Source organism: Macaca fascicularis, chromosome 5 (assembly GCF_037993035.2).
Source record: "Macaca fascicularis isolate 582-1 chromosome 5, T2T-MFA8v1.1".
Classification (NCBI taxonomy): Eukaryota; Metazoa; Chordata; class Mammalia; order Primates; family Cercopithecidae; genus Macaca; species Macaca fascicularis.
This window is the reverse complement of record NC_088379.1, coordinates 105,283,435-105,306,109: the sequence shown is the minus strand read 5'-3', so window position 1 is coordinate 105,306,109 and position 22,675 is coordinate 105,283,435. Positions and strand designations below refer to the sequence as shown.

Sequence of the window (22,675 nt, the reverse complement as noted above, 5' to 3'; positions counted from 1 at the left end):
GTGTGTGTGAATACCTGCACAAGAGTCTATGGAAAGCCTGACATAAAATTTAAGATAGTCAGAGAATATCCCTCGCCCATCACAGCCCAGAAAATCCTGAGAATGTCTGTGTTTGGTAAGTCCTTTTTCTGACCCCTTATTTGAGTCTGAGTTTGACTCTGTCTTCATTTCTGGTCTAGCGCTCTACCTTTGATAAACTGTTCTTCCTTTTGAATAACATATTTATTTGTCCTATTATGCCACTGTCAGAGACCCTAAATATAACCGTGTCCTTTTACCAACTGGTGGATAGTCTGGCCTTCATTCTTTTACATACCATCATCTCCAACACTTTCAGGGAATGCTAAGAAACTTTCTCTGCAGAGATAAAAATAATGATACTGAGTCATTGCCTTTGTTACTCTTTGAATTCCCATATAAAGTTATCAACTAAGTGTACCTACCCTGGTCTAGCAAGTATGCCTGCTTAATATGGTTTAATGCTGGTGACATTAGTCACTGTTAATTGCTCAAGAGTTGAGATCAGGTAGGCAATCACTGAGTTCATCTGTAAAAAAAAATGACTGTAGTCATATTAAGGAATAAAAGGCTCAATGGCTACCTAATAACTGCAAGTTATTTCAACAGAACTGACAGCATCCATTTTCATAGTAACATATACTACAGCAGAACTCTGAAAATGCCAGAGGGCAAGCAGTTTGGAGTTCTTAATTGTTTTACTTTAGCCTTTATCGTTTTTCTATTTATCAGTTGTTTTTGCTTTGAATAGAGTCTGTTCTATTAAAATTTTTCAGCTCATACGGTTTTTAAAGAGAATTTGTGGTTTGAATTAAACCCGACTGGAAATTGACTTCATTTAAAAAGATTTCTCTGTAAATTTTTTCCTACACTGGCATTCATTTAGATAGAAAGCAGTAAAGGAGCCACACAGATACTTTGGAGGTAAGTACTACTGTCAGAACGATGTTCTCTCTTTGCCTCTTGGGGAGTTTTAACTAGGACTGTGCTCTGTGGAGGAAGCAAGATGCTGGAGGTAGATTTTCAGAACTTTGGGTGTTAAGCAATTATGTTTTAACCTACACTTACGGCATATGACCTTCCAATTTTGCAGTGTGCCAACTGCAGAGAGAAACTCTGCTGAAATCTGTTGTCATGACAGACAAGGCCATATGAAAAGTGCTGGAAAAATTCCTCCTTAGACTATAATTGCCTTGATGGGCAGAAACTCTGCCTTCTATTCCACTATGGAGTATGTATGCGCCACAGCCCTCAAGGCTGTGTTCAGGGTTTATCGTCCAAGACACGGTTAGCCTCAAAGCAAAATTAAAATGGGACATTGAAAATATTTGGCTTGCCTGAAGGAGCCAACTATATTTTATTTCATTTTATTTCTAGGATTATGATCCTTAATCCCTGAGTAGATAAAGTGTACACAGTTTTGTTATATGAAAAACCACAAAAAACAAACAAGTTATGTGGTATATTTGTAGTCATGCAGATGAAATGAAATTGCCTAGTGGATAAGTGGCTTCCTTCTAATTGTGAATCTGGGTGCCCTGTAGAGTATTTGAGCATGGAAGTCAGTAACACTGTGTAGCATAATGGTTAAGGTCCAAGCTCTGAAGCCAGACTACCTGGGTTTGAAGTCTGTCACATCATTTCTTAATATCATTCTGCCTCAGTTTTTCCATCTATAAAATTAGAACAATGATTACACCTAACTCATCAAGTTGTTAGGGGGATCAAATAAATTAATACACACATTTAAAAATGTTTCAAGTAGTTCTTGGCACATAGTAAATGCTCTGGAAGTCTTAGCTGTGAATATTGTAATTACTATCATTAAGAATCTAAGGGCTGGGCACCGTGGCTCATGCCTGTAATCCCAGCACTTTGGGAAGCCAAGGCAGGTGGATCACCTGAGGTCAAAAGTTTGAGACCAGCCTGGCCAACATGGCGAAACTCCATCTCTACTAAAAATACAAAAATTAGCTAGGCATGGTGGGGTGCCCCTGTGGTCTCAGCTACTAAGGACTTGGCTGAGGCATGAGAATTGCTTGAACCTGAGAGGCAGAGGTTGCGTTGAGCCAAGATCGTGCCACTGAACACCAGCCTAGGCAACAGAGCAAGGCTCCCTCTCAAAAGAAAAAAAAAAACCCTAAGATTTTGTGGTATTAAACATGGTTCTCTATAATCAAAAAGTTGATTGCACATTTAGCAAGTTCTCTGTCTTTATTCTTTCATTCTCTTCCTTTGTTTCTTTCCTTTTCCTTTCCTCTTTTACTCTCTTCACCTAGATCTCTGGCTTTATGTCTGCATTCTGATTCTTGGTATTTTTAGTCTTGCCTTAAGTCATACTTTTAATGGCAGTGGTGTGGGCAGAAAGGAGTTGGGAGGATAATGGCAGGCCTGAGCTGTCCACAGCCCAAGTATGAGAAGGTAGATGCTTCAGTTGTTAGGGGCTCCCACTCCATACCTACCCACATGCCTATTCGGAGGAAAGAACATTTTTCTGTGTGGAGGTGGCATTCATGTTGAAAGGGGATGGTTGATGGTGTTATTTTTGTTCCCCACAAATGTGGATGTTTAAAATAGTGCTTTATTCAATCGGCATAAGTGACACATAGACTATGTATAGTGGTGGAACTGGGCCTGGCAGGTGACAAGGGTCAGATCTCACCAAAACCAAGCATCATGGTTCTCCACCGATAGTACCCAAGGAATCAGCTCTGAGGATGGCCAGCACAGACCCCCATCTTAAGTGGACTGGCAAATTTGTTTGCACAACTACCGAATTGTCTGAAATGGAGGTACCTCAGAGTCAGTGAACTGGGATTTTGGCTTCATTTCCATGGGTCATGCCAGTGGGTCACATTTCCTCTCTGAATCTCCCTCCAAGCTGCACTGTACTCTTGAAGGGTAAGTGTATTGGTTATTATTTTGCTTTTTGACTCAGTGCCCTGCAGGCCTGGAATTCAGCCAGTGTAACTGAATCATGAGGCTGCAGCTCAGGCTATATTTAATTGGAGGTTTATTGTCTTGCCATGGTTCTACAAGTTTAGGGATCTTTTTTCAGATTGATTAAGGCACTGTAGGGATTTGAAGTAGTGTCAATTTTGGCTCCACATATCCTTTTTAGTGACTATAATGAAAAGTTTACTTAAAGTGTTAAGTTTAGTTCTTTGAAAATTGCCCTTTTATAATTTGAGTCACCACAGTAAGGATTCCAGGAGAGATCCTTTTGAACCAAACAGGTCATGTTTCATAGAGTGTAACTTTGGGGGAAAAGGGATGGAATATTCTATTCCTATGAAAAGTTTTACTACCAAAACTCATCTGATTTGGCTCTCCAAAGAAAAAGAAATGCATAGATTTTGAGGCGAATATAAAGCTACCATATGTACCAGGGAGACTTTGAAATATTTCCAGAGTGTCCTTAATTCATTTGAAATGCGTGAAAATTTTGAATTTTATTTAAGAACAAGTGGGGGGAACCATTTAATCAGAAACATGAGAGTGAAAGATGACTGTGAGGAAAGAATAATTTCATACTTGCTAGACATCGCTATAATAGATTACATAGAACATTTGGCTGATTTGAATTAGAACCCACATGCCTCCTCCACCCCCAACCTTCTCTTTTCATCTCATTAGAGCCTCTTCTTTTTACCCTCAAGTGTGGTTTCGATATGACTAGGGAATGGACACTAAAAATATTTCTGGAATGACGTGACCCTCTCTCGCCCCATCCAGGAAAGGGACAAGGCTTCACAAGAAACAGCACATGCTTTCCTTTCATTTCTGGGAGTCCCGGGGTCAACCTACAGATGCTGCTTCTTCCGTGGCCGATGGCATTCAGACTCCTCGCTGCTGCCGACGGGGCCAGGCAAACAACTGGACAAGACAGCTCAGCTACAGAACACTGGCCACAGTCTCGGCCAGAGCAGCAGCCCCCCAGCCACAGACCACCTCCACCGCCCCATCCAGGAGCCTTCCCACCTCCCTCAGGCTTGCTGCCGCCCCGCCACAGGGGCTGAAGAACTGGGAGGTGGTGGCAGCAGTGGCAGCGGTGCCTACAGCCTTGGGGCCAGTCCAGACACGTGGGACCCTGCTTCGGGCAACTCTGCAGCCCCTCCGGGGCGGGAGACGGACCCAAGGCTTCCCCAGTGCTCACCATTGTCTTTTCCTGTCGCTGAAACCTGGGCAAGGGCTCATAATGGAAGCTGCCCCTCCTGAGCTGAATTCGAAAGCAAGACAGGCGGAGGTAGGGGACGGGGTGAGCAGTGCTCAAGACAGCCAGGAGCTCAAGCAGCAGCTGTGGCCACTTCCCAAGCCTTCAGCCTCCTCCCAGCGAGAAGCGAAATACGTGGAGATGTGCGCTTCAGCTGAAGTCCAGAGGGAGAGTCCCCGGACCATGAAACTTACCCTGGGGCACTGCCCTGGGGATCAGAGGGCCTCTAGGAGCCCAAAGGAGAAAGCCCAAGATGAACCCAGCAGTCAAAAGTGCAAGACTCCAAGCCCCCAGAACAATCCTGCCTCCTCCGAACTCTCTAGATCCCAGCATTCTGCCTCTGAAGAGGGTGGCAACTTCTCATCTTCCTCCTCCTCCTCCTCGATGAACAAAGTAGAAGAGGATGGCCTTTCCAAAATGGAGGACTCCACCACATCCACAGGGGCTCTGGCCACCTCTTCTTCATCCTTAGGCTTTGAGAGTGAGACTGGTGAAAGTGAAGGTTGCCAGCCCATGGGAGGAGAAGGAGAGAAAATATCAAGAGGAGGGGGAGGAGGAGGAAAAGGAGGAGGGGGAGGAGGGGCAGGAGATGGAACAGAGTGCAGGGACATTATTGCCAAGTCCCAGGGCAGCAGGGACCCCCCCAAAGTCGAAGAGGCTCACTACATCACCACCCATGAGATCCAGCTGAGTGAGGTGGAACAGGACATGGATTTCGACGTGGGACTGGCCTCCCGCTGGGATTTCGAGGACAACAACGTGATCTACTCATTCGTGGATTATGCTTCCTTTGGTGGCAGCGACGAGACCCCAGGGGACACCACCAGTCTGACCGAAGAGGACGACGACAACAGCTGCTACCTCAGCACCACTCCCAGCACCAACACCACCCGGACGCCCAGCCCTACCAGCAGCGACCTGGCCCGCCCCAATGCAGGCCACAGTGGCCGCGACACCAGCAGCACGGAAGTGGGCAGCGGCCCCTCTGACAGTGGCCCCACTCCCCCACCCACTGGGCCTGGCACTGCCCCCCTGACTGAGGCCTTGCCCGAGACCCCGGAGGCAGCTTCAGGGGCAGCCGCCGCCGCCGCAAGCAGCTGTGGGAGTGCAGCAAGCCAGATCCTCCTATCAATCAAACCGGCTTCCCGGGCTATAAATGAGCCTAGCAACGTGCGTGCAAAGCAAAACATTATTTATGCTGCCAAGCATGAAGGCGACATGAGCCTCCGCGTCTCTACAGCTGCTGAACACAATTCAAGTTCTCTGAAGCAAAACCCGGCTGCAGCAGTGGCTCAGGACCATGCAAAGAAATTCATTGCTGTCCCTGCTCGCCTGCAAACCAGGTGCGGGGCCATCCGGGCAAAGGAGCTGGTGGACTACTCCAGCGGAGCCTCCAGTGCCGTGAGCGAACTGGACGATGCCGACAAAGAGGTGCGTAACCTGACCTCCCGGGCCTTCCGGAGCCTGGCTTACCCCTACTTTGAGGCTCTGAACATCAGCTCCCGGGAGTCCTCCGCCACGCTCTCCGAAGTGGGCTTTGGGCGCTGGTCCACTTTCCTGGACTTAAAATGTGGGGGTGTTGGGGCCAGGGTGGAGCAGAGCCTCCTCAGGAGCAGCGCGGCCTCTGTGGCTGCAGGTCTGAGGAAGGGCAGTGGGGCCCGGGCCACTGCCGACCAGCTCTACATCCAGTCCAAGAAGTCTCAGACCAAGGCCTTGGAGTTCGTGGTTAGCAAAGTCGAGGGGGAAATCAAACATGTGGAGACGCCCCTGTGTTTCCAGAAGCAGGTCCAGACGGGCTCGCGCGTCGTCACCCTTTTGGAGCCCCTGAATGTACGCAGTGAGAGCAAAGCCAGCTCAGCCCCTGGGCCTGGCAGGACCACCAAAGGCCCCGGCAAGGGTCCCGGGTCGGCATACACGGACGACGGCTCCGAGACCTCCGAGGGCAGCAAGCCCGCCTCCCGCGCTGATGGCCCCCAGAAGTCCAAGTTCGCCTCTAGTCTGCTAAAAAATGTCATTTCCAAGAAGATGCAGCGGGAACACGAATTCAAAATGGAGAGGGGAGAAGTCACGGATACATCCCACCACCTCACAGGCACCTCCAAGGAGACGGAGGGCGCCCCCGGGAGCGAGAGGCAGCGAGAGAGGGGCCTGCAGAGGCAGAGCTCTCGTCACTCCGAGGCCGGCTCCGAGTTCACCGTGGTCAGCGTGTCCGACGCGGGCGGGGAGGGGTCCGTGGCGGGCTCCAAATCCCCCGTCTTCAAAGCCAGTACTCCTCGCGAGCGCAGCGCAGGCCCTGGCCGGAATTTCACCGATGGACACACAGAAGTGTGTGAAATTAAAAAGAGTGCCTCAGAGACCGTCAAGGGCATCTTCCTCCGTAGTCAGAACAGTGCGTTCCGGTCATGGAAGGAGAAAGAGGCCGAGAAGCGAGAGGAGCAAGCCCCTATCGGGAAGCTGAAGCTGCCCAAAGGAGGCGACTGGCGGGCTGATCTCGGGGAGATTTCTGCCAGCAAGAACACCATCATGTCACGCCTCTTTGTCCCCAACATCCAGCAGACACCCAAGGACAAGCAGCCGGGGAAGCAGGCCACCAAGTATCCTGCTGCTCAGGCCACTTCCACAGCGGTGATCAGACCCAAGGCTCCCGAAATCAAGATCCGGCTGGGGAGTGTGCAGCAGCCGAGCTCAGACTTCAACATTGCCAAGTTGCTCACACCCAAGCTGGCTGGTGGCAGCGCGTCTAACCTGTTCAAGACCATCGAGGACAATAGCAGGGCACAGCAGAAACTCTTCCGCGGGGACAACCTAGAAAAAGTGCCTCATTTCCAGGTGAGAGACATCAGAGACAAGTCCAAGGCTCCAGGCCCCCTCCACCAGGTGAGAGATGTCAGGAAACTAATTAAAGGGTCAGGGGATAGCAGTGACAAGGGCAGTGTTACCCCAGAGCAGGGGCTGACTGGACCCAAATCCAGGCAGTTGTCTGCAGCAGCTGGCGGATCTGGATCCCTGTCTCCCATGGTGATTACATGCCAGGCTGTAGTGAACCAGAGGGAAGATAGCATGGACCGAGAGCCCAGGGAGAGCATGGGCAAAGGGGGCGGCAGCAGAGTCTTGAATTCCTCCTCCCCAGAAGGGACAGTCTTGGTTCACAGGGCATCTGGCAGGCTGCCTGTGGCTACCATTGCCCCCAATAAGCCCGAGCAGGGCTCATACCTGCCTGTGCTCAAGATTGTCTCCAAGGCTTCCACCCAGAAGACCCCAGAGAAGCTCAAGGAGGAGGAGGTCAAGGAGGAAGGGAAAGCCACAAAGCCAGCCCGGAATGCCCTGGAGAAGCTGACTGCAGCCGTGAGGTCCATGGAAGAGCTGTACAGCTTCAACAGGAATGAGTGGAAGCGCAAAAGCGACCCCTTGCCTATGATGATGGACAGCCACGTGCTGTCGCTCATTGCCAGTGAGGAGAGGGAAGGGGTGGTGGGTGCTGAGGGAGACCACGACAAGCTGTCCAAACGGCTTGGTGAGGTGGAAGAACGGGGCACAGGAAACAAAGCTGGTGTGGTCCTGCGAGGGGCCCCCATAGAACGTCTGCAGCGGAGAAACTCCAACCCCAGCGCTGAGAGTGTGTCTGCCAGGGCAGCGGCCTTTGAGAACCTGGCCAGAGAAAGACCCCGATCTCTCTATATTCCCCAAGTCCACAAGGATGTGGAGAGAACACAACCCCTGCAGCCCCTCCCACCACTCCCCAGCAACCGGAACGTGTTCACTGTAAGTGCCAGCAGCATCCAGAAAACTGGGGGTGTCGCTGGCAAGTTCCCACAAGGGCCTTCTCCAGAGAGTCCTTCAGCGGCTAAGGGCATCAAATCGCAGGGACTCCGGTCCCTCAAGATCCCTCCAGCCACCCGGACACCTCCTGATGAGGTGACCAACAGGAAAAGTGGCAGCAATTTGGAGAAGAGCAACAGTGACTGTGAGAATTACCTGACCATCCCTCTTAAAGGAAGCTCTGCTGCAGGGGAATTTCTTAGCAGGCCTGGGGTTTCCAGGGAGGGGCCCCCCAACTCCTCAGCTGCCACTCTCTGTAGTTTACCCCCACTGAGTGCCCGCAGTCAGGTCCCCAGTAGCTCCAAAGGCTCTCAGGTTAGTGGAACCAGCCGACCAGCTTGGCGTACCAAACCTGAAAACCCCCGGGAGACAGTAGCTGCCCCCCAAGGGCCCCAGAGCCCTGAGCATCCCCCCACCACCATCTACCACCAGCCTCCACTGCCCTTCACTCTACAGGGGGCCCAGCCCCAGGTCCTCTGCTTCTCCCCACCCAGCATGCCTGCTCCTGCACCTGCAGGCTCAGCTCCAGTTCCCACAGACCCCTTCCAGCAGCCACAGCCTCAACAGACCCAGCGTAAGATGCTCCTGGATGTGACAACTGGCCAGTACTATCTGGTGGACACACCGGTACAGCCCATGACCCGGAGACTGTTTGACCCTGAGACAGGGCAGTATGTGGATGTGCCCATGACCTCCCAGCAGCAGGCTGTGGCTCCCATGTCCATCCCTGTGCCTCCCTTGGCCCTGAGTCCTGGGGCTTATGGACCTACCTACATGATTTACCCTGGGTTTCTGCCCACTGTTCTGCCCACAAATGCCCTGCAGCCCACACCAATTGCTCGTACTCCAGGAGGCAGTGAGCTCTCCCCAATGGCGGCTGAGCCTTCCAGCAAAGAGGCAGCTGCAGCGTTCACGGAGGCCCCATACTTCATAGCTTCTGGTCAGTCTCCAGCCGCCTCATCCTCCTCAGCCCCAGCAGCCACATCTCAACTTGTAGGGGCCAAGGGCTTTGCCCAGCTGCATGGCAAGCCTGTCATCAGCATTACTTCACAGCCCCTGGGGCCACGGATCATTGCTCCCCCTTCCTTTGATGGCACGACCATGAGCTTTGTGGTAGAACACAGATGATGGGCAGCCACCAGGAAGTGGAATGAAACACTCCTGGTAAGTGAATTTCACTTTGATAATCAGGTTTAAGAGAGTAAGAACAATAATTTTTTTGTTTGTGTTTGAAGTAAGAGATTTACAACAAAGGAGGCTGTCTCTAAAAATGGATGTTTTGAGAGAATAGAACAAAACCACATCCAATTTACAAAGGGGATAATTTTGCCAGGATTCCCCCCTCTCTCCAGGCTTCAGTCCCCAAGGTCAGCCTTTGCCCTTTGACCTTTTCAGATTGCCTGAGTGTTTTTTCCCACCTGAGAGTAGAAGGGGAGTGAACCTTGGGTCTGTCCTTTCAGTCTGTTGTAAACGTTGTCAGGGCAAAGAAATGAAAATCCAGCTTGGATTTTGTGGAGTGAGCCTCACTGTGCTTGTGACAGCCCCAGGGACAGGAGGCACTGAACATCCTAGGAGGTCATTGCAAAACCCTTCAATCTGTTTGTTCCCCAGAAGTATGGAGAAGCAAAGACAGATGTTTCTTGTAGAAACATTTTCTAAAATCTGCAGAAAAGCTTCTTTCTCCTCTTGTATCTTCCTTTTGAAATTGCTTATAAAAGCGGCTGTATTTTTTAAGCTCTTGTTTTTCAGTTTTCAGATAATCAGAACACATTCTTAGGATGAGTTCAAGGTCTTTAATGTGTCTTACACACACACACACACACACACACACGCACACACTTTGATTTCTATGGAGGATTCTGGAGCTGCAGTTACTCCTTGCTTGAATGGAGTTGCTGTGTTTAATCCAGTCCTGTTCAGACTGAACACATTATGCTTTGCTGCTAATCCCCACAAGACTGTTATTTTCATGTCTGCATTCTTTCTTCAGAAAAGAATCAACTTCTACACCTACCCCCAGGTAAAGGAAATCAGAGTAGATAGATTCCTGACACCTAAGTTAATCCAAATGTCCAAACAGGAATCCCTGGAAATACAGTACATGGAACTTGATAGGAAGAGGGAGCTTTACTTGTTCAAACCGGGACACTTCAGGTCAAACACATGACAGGGCAAAGACACCTTCAGATATGAGCGTAAAGGTGTCAGAACTGTGTGGGGACAAACTTGCCCCTTACACTCCTGTTCTCTTCAGATGGGGAAAGGGTGATATTATAAATGCTTCTAGGACTTTCAGTCTTTGGTAAGATCATATTCTGAACCAAAAAAAAAAAAAAAAAAAGAAGAAGAAGAGAAATCCTATTTATGCTTCTATAATAAAAAATAAGTTATTTCTCTCTTCTCTGTTATAATTGAAAAGGAACGGGAATATTGTTGCTTTGTGCAATGAAAGAGCCTTCATTCTGGAGTTAGGATCATTGGATTTTGGAGTCACACAGCTTCTCACCAGCTGTGTGATGTTGGGCATTACAAGCTTTTTAGCATTCATGTGTCATCTCTAGTGGGGACAATAATATCTAACCCTAAACATGTATCTAAATATCAGATGATATAACAGTGTATTGCAAGCTAAAAATTTTGTTCAAATTAAGGGATTGTTACTGAATATTATTACACTTATTGGACTGTAAGACAACATTAGGCATTGTTTAAAAAACCCTTAAACCTTTCTCTAAGAATTCAGTTGAAAGCACACGCCTCATTTTAGCTGCAATCTAGAAATACATTATTTTAATTATTCTTCTGGGAGAGTCTGCAACAGGCACTGTGTGATGATAACATATAAAGAGGGGAGGGAGAAAATTAAAGCCAAATAAGTCATATTTTGTTTAGTGTAGAAAATTAAAAAAATATTCAATATGCATGGGTAGGAAACTCAGAATTAGAGAATTAGTTTCGCAGAAGGAAAAGAGTAGCCTATAGGCAAAAGTATTTTAATCGCTTAGACAGGTGGTGTGTTTACCTAGGGCTGTTTGGGACCAGCTAATGCTATGAGACCTTTGTGCAAGCTGTGAAGGTACAGAAGCAAGGGGAAGGGAGGACAAGGAAGAGAGGAGGGAGGATCGGGCACACACTTGCACAGTATCCTCTTAAGCAGCTGCCTTTGGCCTTTCTCCTGTCTGTTGAGTCTAGAGAGATTAGACTTGGGGTTGTTTCCAATAGACACAGATATGCATTAGAGTTTTTAGCATTTGGGACTTGAATGGTGATATTTGAAAATTTTTCCCTTTTTGAAAGCACGACCTTTATTTTAGTAAATAAAGCCCTAAAGATAGACAGAAAGGCCAAATCTGGTTGGCAACTAAAGATTAGCTTTTTGTATGTAGGCAAAAGTTGACTTAGCCAAATTGAAATAATGAATTAAAAATTTTTCAAAATTCACGTTTTTGAACATTCAATACCACCCTCCAAAGAAAAGCCGGATGGATTTTTTTTTAAGTGTGTAATTCTTCTCCTTGTGTAAAAAATTGTAAGTACTGTTCAGATATTTCAAGATGCTCATATAGATGGTCAGTGTGAGAAATCTTGAAAGGTGATTTCAGGTCAAAATTTCCTTTAAAAACCAGACTTATTGCAGATATTTGTTTTGAGGTAGGGTAGATTTATGTGCTCTTTTCAAATGAGAATTTATGTAAATTATTTTTATCTGACCACAATATTTCACAGAGAAGAAAACTGGGACTTAGAAAGAAATGGTTTGCTGAGGTCCCCAGAGAATGAGACAACCAGGATGTTTAGAACCAGCTCTTAACTCCTGGGCGACACCATGCTCCCTGCAGACCACTCTGTGTTCCTTGGTGTGATGCATGGAGCAAAAAAGGGACAGTAAAGAAGGTGTAATAAGCTCTGAACTGGCAACAAGGACACCTGGGATCTGCTCTGTGGTGGCATTTGGCCATTAACCATCTGTGTTTCCATTTGCCTCTCTGGACATTTGTAAAATGAATGTTTCAACACAATGCGCTAATTCAACAAGCATGAATTACATGCCTACATTCCACCAGCCACTGTGTACTCCCTGTTGGGGCCATAAACCCACATACAGATAACACAAATTAGGGGCTTACACTCCAGCAGGAGACAAACTTGTACACACAAAACTACAAAACAAGTGTTCAAGAACTGTCATAACCTTTAAGATTCCTTCCAGTTCAAATAATAAGTATTTCATCATCTATTTTTAGCACCACATTGCAACAGGGAGCTTCACTTTTTTTCCTTCCCGTATATATTTGGACATAAACAGCTGCTGTTATCTTTTTCTGATTATTCTCTTATAAATGTTCCCTTATTAAAAAAATTTTTATAGGTGAGTTTTTCTCACTTCTCTTCATCCTGTGGTCAATATTCCAGTATTTCTCAGATTTTGCCATGCTACACCACATCTAAAAAGTAATAATATTGTTCATTTTATTATTATTTAGGACTCCCATCTCACACTGTGATTAATGGACAAGACTGTGTACCACCTGGGACCCAACTGCTCAGGTGGCTACAGCAGTAACCCAATTGCAACACACCAGTGCACTAGGCACACCAGCTGCAAAACTTCACCACTTTCTTTTTCATTGTTGTTAGGCCTTTTTGTCTGTCTATTTTGGTTTTTAATGTTCCCTCTTCACATGATCTTTGAAAACTTTTTAATGAGTTTTTTTTTTTTTTAAGATTTCTGTTATTTGAGGCACATGGCTATATTTTTCTCTTCCTGACATACTTTCCTGCCCATCCACTTAGATGCTATATTTTTGTTTTAAGATTTTGAGACTTGATACTAAATACAATTTACAAGGGCATAAAGATAAAATAAATATGTAATATTAATAAAAGAAAACTTTCATTGGCACAAATAGTGGATATCAGCCTAAGGGAACTGCAATTATTTTGTTTCATTTTTATGTCCTTTTTCTCTTTTTACCGTAAGCCTTTGTTTCTTCATTTCTCCCTGTGTTTCATGTTGCTCCTGCATTGTTGGTCTTTCTTTTCTATTTACTTCCTCAGAGTTATTTCTACCCCCTGTATAGGGCCCCATGCATCAGCAACAGAAGTAGGAAGAGCAAGGGCTGGATTCAGGGAGAGCTGTTTTATTATTCTAAGGGGTCCCTAGACTGGTCCTTAGATTATCAAACCCAGTCTCTTTGTACTAAAATTCCAAGAGGAAATTGGCACATAGAGAGATTAAGTGACCCTTCCTTAGTCACAGAACTGGGACTCAAAACCTAAATATTCCATGCCAAAGTCTTTTCCTTTTTTAGAGGTGGAGTCACTGCATTGCCCAGGCTGGAGTGCAGTGGTGCACAGGCGTTTTCTTCTTGCTGTCCATTTCTCCTTTTCCTTTTCTCCCTAAGGCCACTTTTCTTTGGAGTTACTTCCTGGTGTCTGTCCCACTAGTCTGTCTTTTTCCCATTGCCATTTACTTGAGAATTTATTTTCTGTCCTTTGCTTTTTTTTTTTGCAACTTGTTCCTTACTGTGGTTTCTCATTTTCCATTCACTGCAACTTGATTTAGTTCAATGTGCTGCCACCTTACTTCTTCCCTTTTCCTCACTTTTTTTGTAGTTTGTTTTTATCACAGATTAGACCGCTTAAAGGGTAGGACCGGGTGGGTTCTCCAGCTCCCTCACCTGAATGTTCTTAAAGCATTGTACTTGCAGCCCAGGCAAGTCATCTGAGGGACAGGGACTTTGGTGACTCAGCGCATGCAGGCCAGGTAGCTAATCCACAGGCTATAACCTAGACATTTTATTTTCACTTCGTTCCATAATTACCTTCATGAATTGATTAGTTTACTTCTATTTTCCCCACTAACTTGGTAGTGACTTCCTCTCCCAATTATTGTATATAGCTGCCGTTTTCTTTTATCTTCTTAATGTATTTTTTTGTTTTTGCCTTTTCTTTTCTCCCTTTCCCTTTAATTGCATTGTGGCTTTCCTCTAGCTTACTATTTCATACCTTTCTTCAAAATTCCACTGCCTTTATATTTTCTTTTTTAACTTACCTAAAATTAATAAAAAAATGAAAAGTAATAGCTAGTGTGTATGAATCATTTAGTATATACCAAGACTTAACATCATTGAATTTCTAACACAGGTAGGTACTATTTTTAATCTCTGTTTGACAAATTAAACATTAACTTGTCCCACATCAACAGCTATTGAAATCCAGGCACTTGGAGCTCCATGCCCGTTCTTTTATAGATCACCCCCTTGTTCATTATTTGTCTTATTCTCTGCTTTCTGGTCTCAGTTCTTTGTTGTAAATTGTACCTCTTCCCTTATCTGTTCTTTGTGTCAGGACTCTCCCACTACCTAACTTCTCCAAAATTTTTCAGCCCTTGCATTTTTCCTCTCAGCCACATCAGTCCGCTAAAGGGTTAATTATATGAAATATTAAAGTCCTTGTGGATGGGAGAAGAGAACACAGTTGGCATTTGACTGGCTGCCCTGCTGCTAATTTTCCAAACTTCTGTTTCATTCAGAGGAAATAGAATCTTCTGGCCATTTTACTGCCGTGGAGTGTGTGTGTGTGTGTGTGTGTGTGTGTGTGTGTGTGTGTGTGTGTGTGTTGTGGTTTGGGGCAAAGGGCAGGGAAAGGGAATAAGGTAAGAAACTGACCCTGAATCTGTCAGTGTTCAGCATATACTAAAACTCTGTGTGTGCTTTTCATTTATTAAAAAACTAGCTGTCCTTAGAACACTGTATGCCCCAAAAAGAAACCTGAGCCAGCTTAAGGACTCCTAGGAGCTGTGGCTCCCAGCGGTGGGAGAATTTTTGTTTATGTAAAGCAGAAGAATGTGGGCTATAAAGGTAAGGGTGAAATCTTCTTGGATGCCAGTGAATTAAAGCATTTTAGTTGAAGGGGAGCTGTGTGGCTTTTACTAAAGCACAAGTACGTGTGCCTTGAAGTCAGGCAACCCCAACTCAGATTCTAATACTGTTACTTACTAGTCTAAGTAACTAATCTTACTTACTAGTCACAGTGTAGTCCAGGCAAGTGACTTGCTGTCACTGAGCCTCATTTTCCTCATCTGTAAAATGGGGTACATTTCAGGAGAGTAGTGAAGACTGAATTACAGAACCATGACAGAAGACAGCACATATACATGGCATGTAGTAAGTGTTCAAGTTCCCTCATAAATGCCTCAGAATCCCCTTATCTTCTCAGGGCCCTTCACCAGAGCAGAAAATCAGCTCTTATCAATGCAGACTCCCAGGGTAAGCATCATGGACCTGTGCCCAGGATTGCTCTGTATTTCCCCAAACCGGAGGCAGTGCCCACAGCTCTGCAGTCCTCTTTGAGCTAGCTGGCTCAGGGCAGGCCAGTTGGCTGTGTGTCAGGGTACTCTAGTATCCCCCAAGGCCTTCCAGAATGTTATACAACTCTGAGCATAGCTTGCCAGCTGTGTGTGGTGATTTTCCCCTCTGTCTGGGCACAGGCCAGCGTGGAGAAAGGGAAAATCTGACCCAGGATCCCTGTTGAACTCTGTCATGTGTTCTGGTCCTAAAACCGTGGGAAGTCATCCAGTTAAACTCCCTGGTGACACAGTGTAGTCATCCTTCATCTTTACTGACTTCTTCATGATCCATTCCACTGCAGCAAATGTTTGTGAGGCCTCTGACAGGTTAGCTATATTGGCGATTTTTATTACTTTGTCTTTAATAGGAATTGGGAGCAACTTTACTAATTCTCAATTTCAAATCAAATTCCTCTGAAATTAGTGTAAGCAGAAGCGATATTCTGTGAATATCCAAAAAGGCAGTATCTATACTATCAATCCCTAAATATGATCCTAGTAGATTGTATAACCAGATTTCTCCTTCATTTCTCAGACTATTAGTGTCCTATAGTGCAATGTCTCTCTTGACCGTTTCTTTCTTTTCTGTCTCTCTGTCTCCCTTCAATGTCTTCTCACTGCTCAAGGAGTCTTTGCAAACCTTGCCTTGTGATAGGACTCAGCCAGAGTTGTTGTCAAATCCTTGGATCCACATTGAAATTATTCTTCTGAGTCCCATATTTTCTTTTCTCCCTCTTGTAATCAAATTTTATTTTTCTATTGCTGCTTTTGATGTCCTAAGGTAGAAAAACTTACATTTAGCAAATGAGGGGTCTCCAAATTCACAACGGTCCCTTTCATCTTGCAGGTCATTCCTCAATATAAAATACAACACAATAAAATAAACATGGAGTATATACATATGAGCTTAAAAATTATTCTTATGGACTTCTTTTTTAAAACACATATTTAAACAGGTTTGTTTCTAGATGACAGAATTAAAATGTCCCTTGCCTTGCTACTCTGAGTGCATATAATTGGCTAGACAGCTGTTATTTGATACTTTTGGGAGGTTATTTTTCACATGAGTCTTCTTAATCCCTAACAAATATTACCTGAAGGCCACTCTATTTCTGTTTTCATAATATTGTGTTCAAATATCAACTCCCAAATGTTTAAAAAAAAAAAAAAAGCTTACTTAGGCAAAGTTCTGGTAGATATGCTAGAACTTATGTGGAGATAGAGAGAAAAGGCTAACCTTCAGTAAGCTTTTAAACATGTCAATGCTATTCTAGAATTGATTTAACTAAGTTAGGTTCTAATCAGTACATCTTATTTTAAACAAAATGTACTATGTGAATTTCGACATAATTTAAGTACTGGTCATTTGCTTTACAAGAATTCTCAGTATGGAGTTTACTCATTTAATAAGATTGATAACTAAATTTCAAATATTTCCATTTAGCTTAAATATTTCTGCATGCTAATATTAGAAATACATCTATTATTTTATCTTTGCTATGAATGATTTCAATGAAACTGAGCATTTAACTTTAAAGTCATTTTTGAAGAGTTGATTAGATTTGATTCAAGTTCCAGTTGGGGCAATTTCTCGAAGTTGGCATAATGTTCAGTAAGTTCATAAACACATTTGCCAAGCACATTTTAAAATGTTAACTTCATTGTTGACATTGAAATTAGCCAAACAGTTAAATAAAATGGATTTTAATATTTTTTTTGTTTCGTAAAAGTGAAATTTGCTTTTAGAACTAAAAATGTTTTCCTTGACTATGTTTTTTTTTTAAATTTTTTTATTTTATAGGAGCAAGACAAAAAGATGGACTATTCTTCTTTAATCTGGAATTTGCATTGTAATAGCACTAAGAATTAATTCATCTGGAAAACTTCTTCCACATGTGTTATTCTTAATTTTTGCTGCTTATAAGCCAAGTGTGTAAGTTTCTGTATTTTTCTGAATAACCCTCTTAAGGCAGTTTTTATTTTAATTTTATTAAGTTGATTGAATGGTTGCATTTTTTCCCTTTATGACTATTTCTTTTTATACTTCAACACAAGATATAAACTTTCTATTCACCTCCTTTCCCCCTGTACTTGTGACTAGACAAACAATTCCTTTGTTCCCATTGTTCAGTCAAAACATGCAACAGAATGGGATTGATTCTGTTGTGAACCAAGCTAGCAAATCAGTAATTTGGATCACGAATCTCCTTATAGGTTCTTGGAATATATCAAGACTAGCTGGCTGAGTTGTAGTACATATTTAAGTTTGCAATATGGTGGTCTGCTCTTTGAATAATATATCAGCCAAACCTACCCATGCTCTTGGTTATGCTCTATGTGTTATTTTATTAGGTTTGGCATGATTTCAAATGTGATTGTGAAAAATGGTGGTTTTAATGTTTGTGCTTTATTTTATTTTTCCCATTTGTACAATGCCACAACACTATTTGTTGTCTTAAAATAGAATAGCTTGAAATACTGGAAAGCCAATGATTGCATCTAAAATTAAGTACTTAGTCTCAGAAAGGTATAAAATATCTATTTTCCTTTAAGAATCCAACTATTTTTGTGGGTGTATAGCATTTTTCTTTTCTTCAATAATTCCCTCCATAGTTGCATACTCATGTCTCTCATGGATTGTTTGGAGTTTAAAGAGTGACCCTTTGGGGCAGTAGAGTAGAATACGGCACTAATTCAGTGGCTCTGATTCACTCCAGCCCTAGCCTTGCTATCCCAATAACAGTAACCTAGAGTTACAACACTTGCTCCTTATGAGGCAGGTTTGAAGAGATGTCAAGAATCCAAATCACGGAATCTTTTATCGACATTCAGTACTGTCTCAGTTGTAACCCAATTCTGAAGGCTATTTGAGTGAGTGAGTGCAGTGAGTCTTGAAGACTGGAAGACTTGATTGAACAGATAAATATTTAGCTTGCCATAATAAGTGTATCGATAGATACTTGGCAAATGTTACGTTGAAATATTACTTAATTACTTTTTAAAGGAATAATTTGAAGTTTTTCTCAGGCTTTTTTTTTTTTTTTTTTTTTGAGAATCTCCCTTTATTTACCAATTTGTTGAAAGATAAAGCATTCTGGTAATTTTTTTAATGCCCTATTATTATTTTAATCATCAGCAATATTTTATTTCTGCTTAAAATTTCTTCATAAGCCACAGAGTTTTATGCTACTCGTGACGAAAAGTGTGAGTAAAAAACTATGAGACTGAGTTTTGTATGATTTATATAATCTTGTTACTTTGTAGTTATGCTTCCCATCTCGGACTCTTAAAAAAAACTTAATTTAACTTTCAGGGTCTTCCTTTAAGGGATCTTACTCTGAAAAAAGCTTCTCTTGGGTATAGGGAAAGGTTTGAGGCAGGAATAGTCAACTCTGATCATGATTCAATTGCTTGTTGTGCTGATGAGCTATGAAATGAAGCTATAGACTTTATGAGATACGAAATACGAAACATAGTCTCTATGCATAAAAAAGACGCCCTTGTGCCAAATTCAAGAAAAAGATATTTCTTTATCCTAGAGGTCTTCTTACCCAGGCATATCAATCAATTCCCCCCAGAACTTACCGAGGTTTTCTCCACTGGGGAACAAATCTTACAGCATCAGAGCTTCCTCGTTTTCAGAAGAGATTGGCTGGGTATAAGGTAACTTAATATTGACCCAAGAAAGTAGAATCCCTTTCAGAAATCTTTACACTTATTTTACTGAAAGCAACACCAAGAAACCTCCAGTATTTGAATACACCTGGTGAAACCTATATAGGATTTGGGTGGATAGTACCAAACTTGGTAAGACTGGTTTAAAGCCAAATGTGACTTTCAGGAAAAACCAGTGGCCATGTTGAGTAGTGACCGCTCACTCGCCAACTCTTCAAAAAGAGAAACAACTCCTTCCCTAGAAAATGTGGAAGAGTTGAGAGTTTGGGGCCCATAATCTATGTATCAGTGTTTCTCGCCAGCAGATTTGAGTTTTAAATTCTCACATTGAGGTAAATTAGGACACAAACTAAGGAAAGAAAGAAAAAGCTTTTCATTTGTTTGTTCTATACAAGAGACTTCACCTTTTAGGAAGTTGCCAAGGACACAGTGATGTCCAAGTGGTTAAAAACGCAACTTTTAAATAATGTTCTATTAATATCACGTCATCTATTGATAATTTTATGGTTCTCTATTTCACCAAATCATACAAAGCTGCTAGGCCATTCACTACCTCCAGTGATAGGAAAAAATATTTTCACAGGCATGAGGTAAATCTCAATCTTTATTTTTATTGTTTTGTCATTTCTTGAGGTTGCATGAATATTTGAATGAAGTAATATACCCTTCCTTTTATAACTCAGGTGGAATCAAACAAGAGTCTAGGAAGCCTTCTGACCTATAAAACTGTTACTCTAATAATGTCCCTTTAGCTACTGAACTTCCCCTTTATTTTTTATTACTATAATACCATTAGTAAAACATTTCCTAAATAGTGCCTTGAACTTGAATCTAATCAGATTTGCAGAGTCTGGCTTTTATAATATCCTCTTAGGGTTATATGTGTGGCTCAGTTTTCCAGAAGGGCCACTTTTTACTTCTTGATAAAATGGTCATATTTGAAATCTGTTCCATTTCAATCGTTTCTGGAAAACTGAACACATTTGTAACCATATAAAAATTTAATTCACCAGAATGTATTTTTTTAAAAAGTACTCACTGAAATTGCCCTCAGGATTAAGTGAAGGCCCAGATATGTAGGTAATGACATAGCAGATAGGCTCTCTGTATGTCCATTTATCATGGAGTAAATAAGCTAAAGCAAATTACACTTTATATCTTTATAACAAATCTCAACTATTGACACGCATTTCTAATACATCCTTATGTCACTGGAAATATCTGGTGATATAAATTCCTTTTTCTTATTTTCAAATTTGACATTATCATCTTTACCTCTTAAAAAGATACATCTTAATTGTTTTCATACTTCATAGAAATCAAAGTCTGTGTTTGCTACAAATTGAATGCTCACATTACCTGAAATAATACTTTGGACTGCAGGACAGGACAGTATTGATTCCTAAGTAGATTGACTATAATCTCATGATAAGTATGTATATGTGCATGGGAAAACAACATTCAACAATAGTCTTTGTGTTTAAAAACTATCATGGTATACATTTACTTATGTGGTGCTTGAGGAGTTTCATTCTACAGTTTACAAGGTGTAGGTTTGCACCCCAAATTCTCAGGGTATGCTATTTCACCCAAATACTTGAAAGAAAAAGGTGCCCTGTATTTTATCAGTACTGTTAAGGGGGAAATTTTTTGTGTAAGTTTGTTTGAGAAAACTGCTTATAAAAATCAAATTCACAAAATTTGTTAGGCTTTCACATAATTTCTAAGGAGATATATGTAGAAATAAGATATATATTATCAAAAGACTGCTTATATATTCTTAACTAACTTCTGGGTCCTAAGTAGACCTCACAGGTGCATAAAATCATTAATAAAGCATGTAGCACTTGCTAATTGGTGCCTTAAGCTTGAATCTAATCAGAATTGCAGACTCTGGTCCTCTGGGGTAAAAAACATGTCCATCTGTGGCATGTGTGAGTACTAGGCCCAGGGGAAGAGTCTGAAAATTGAACTCCTTTGTATGTCCTGTGTCTCAGAAGAGAACTGAATGTTCAGAGCAGCGTTTGTAAGCTGTTTACATTCAGTATTTCATGTTGCAACTAGAACACATTAGATTTATTCTTGTTTAATTCATCATGGTGCAGAATAAAACACACATACACATCTGATTTGATTTCTTTTTCTTTTTTTAAGTTTCATAATTGCTTTTTATGGCTAGTGTTAATGGCAAGAAGTCCTTCCCAGGGCTCCCTGAATAACCTACCATACCTGTATCCACAGCAGGTGATGCTTTCTTTTTATCCCCACTTTGAAGACATATGTTTCTGTATTTACATATAAATTATACTATTGTATAGTAAAGACAGCAGTGGTTGAAAAGAATGTGAACACTGTAGAAGTTATGTTGGAAAAGAGGAGAGTAAATTGTGTGATTAATGGGGAAGGATGTTGGATAATGTTATACCCCGGACTATGAAAAAAGCTGGTGGTAAATGGGAAGAATGTGAAATTTTAAACTGCTCTCAACATAGGAATCTTGGTGGAAAAGGTTCCTACCAGAGGTCTGATATGATTCAATTGTAGAATGCAATGAACTTGGCCAAGGGAACTTTGAATCCAGCCAAGGGGACTTTGAATCTCAACAGCTCTGAGAATCACATTTTCAGTGCATTGAATATGGAGTAAACTATTTAGACAAGGATTCTGTGAGACTAGCCTACTTACCTTTAATTGCCAGCATTTGTAAATGATTGTGCAATCTTGTGTAATGGTCTTTTATTTTGACTGTTTTGGAAAAAAAAAGTTTTATTGGTTTTTTTTTTTTCCCAGTAAAAATTACTTCAAAGAAAACACGCATTGTCTGTCTTTATTTTAACTCAAAAAACAAGCTTTGGATAGTTTTATTTTCTTCTACTTTAAATCCTTCATTTAATTAAAATACTCTATTAGTATTTCACATCCAGGTACTATTCATTTTCTATTGCTGTGGTAACAAATGACCACAAATTTAGTGGCTTAAGACAACATAAATTTATGATCTTACAGCTCTGGCTGTCAGAAGTCTGGTACTGATTTTTGCCTGTACCCAGAGTATTTTACTTCCTGTACCCAGAGTATTTTGGCCAACCTAAGGAGTCTGATCTCAGCTCATTAAGTAGCATTGTGAGGAACACCTACCAAGGTGCTGACACCCCACTGACACCAAAGAGCAACACAGACAACCTGTGTGCCTGAGAGTCCACACTGGGGCCCCAGAAAGTAATGTGACCATCCCTCTCAGAAACTACATATCAGAGACATACATTTTGGAAATCTACTGCACAATGAAGATTAATGCTGTAATATGTCCCTTAAATAATCCACTAGTCAGGTAAGATCACTATAAACCTTAAGATTAAGGCCCCAAAACGCTTGAACCTGTATTCCACAAAGACAGACATCCAGGATTCCTCACATCTGTCTAGTGGTTGGGGAATACAAAGCAAGAAAGGAAATTAAGGGCAGTTTCAGATCTTATATGTCACTTCTGAGTCACCTCTGGCTTCCGGGTCTTGTTTCTAATGAATTCTCAAACTACAGTCTCCACTTTGCATCAAGTACGCGCCATTTTTCTCTGCATTGCATTGCCCTGCCAGCCT

At 42.6% G+C, this 22,675-nt stretch overlaps 1 protein-coding gene across 2 annotated transcripts; it reads left to right on the top strand.

Annotated features, from left to right (window-relative positions):
- Window positions 1-2,618: 2,618 nt before the first annotated feature.
- Window positions 2,619-21,887, top strand: C5H4orf54 (chromosome 5 C4orf54 homolog). Of its 2 annotated transcripts, none has more exons than XM_074040964.1 (2): window positions 2,619-7,108; window positions 17,203-21,887. In XM_074040964.1, exons 1-2 carry the CDS (start codon window positions 3,785-3,787, stop codon window positions 17,269-17,271), a joined length of 3,393 nt encoding a protein of 1,130 aa, XP_073897065.1. In that variant the 5' UTR covers window positions 2,619-3,784; the 3' UTR covers window positions 17,272-21,887. The 2 variants fall into 2 exon arrangements, with proteins under 2 accessions (XP_073897065.1, XP_045248624.2); XM_045392689.2 differs by having other exon boundaries at window positions 2,619-9,214.
- Window positions 21,888-22,675: the final 788 nt, after the last annotated feature.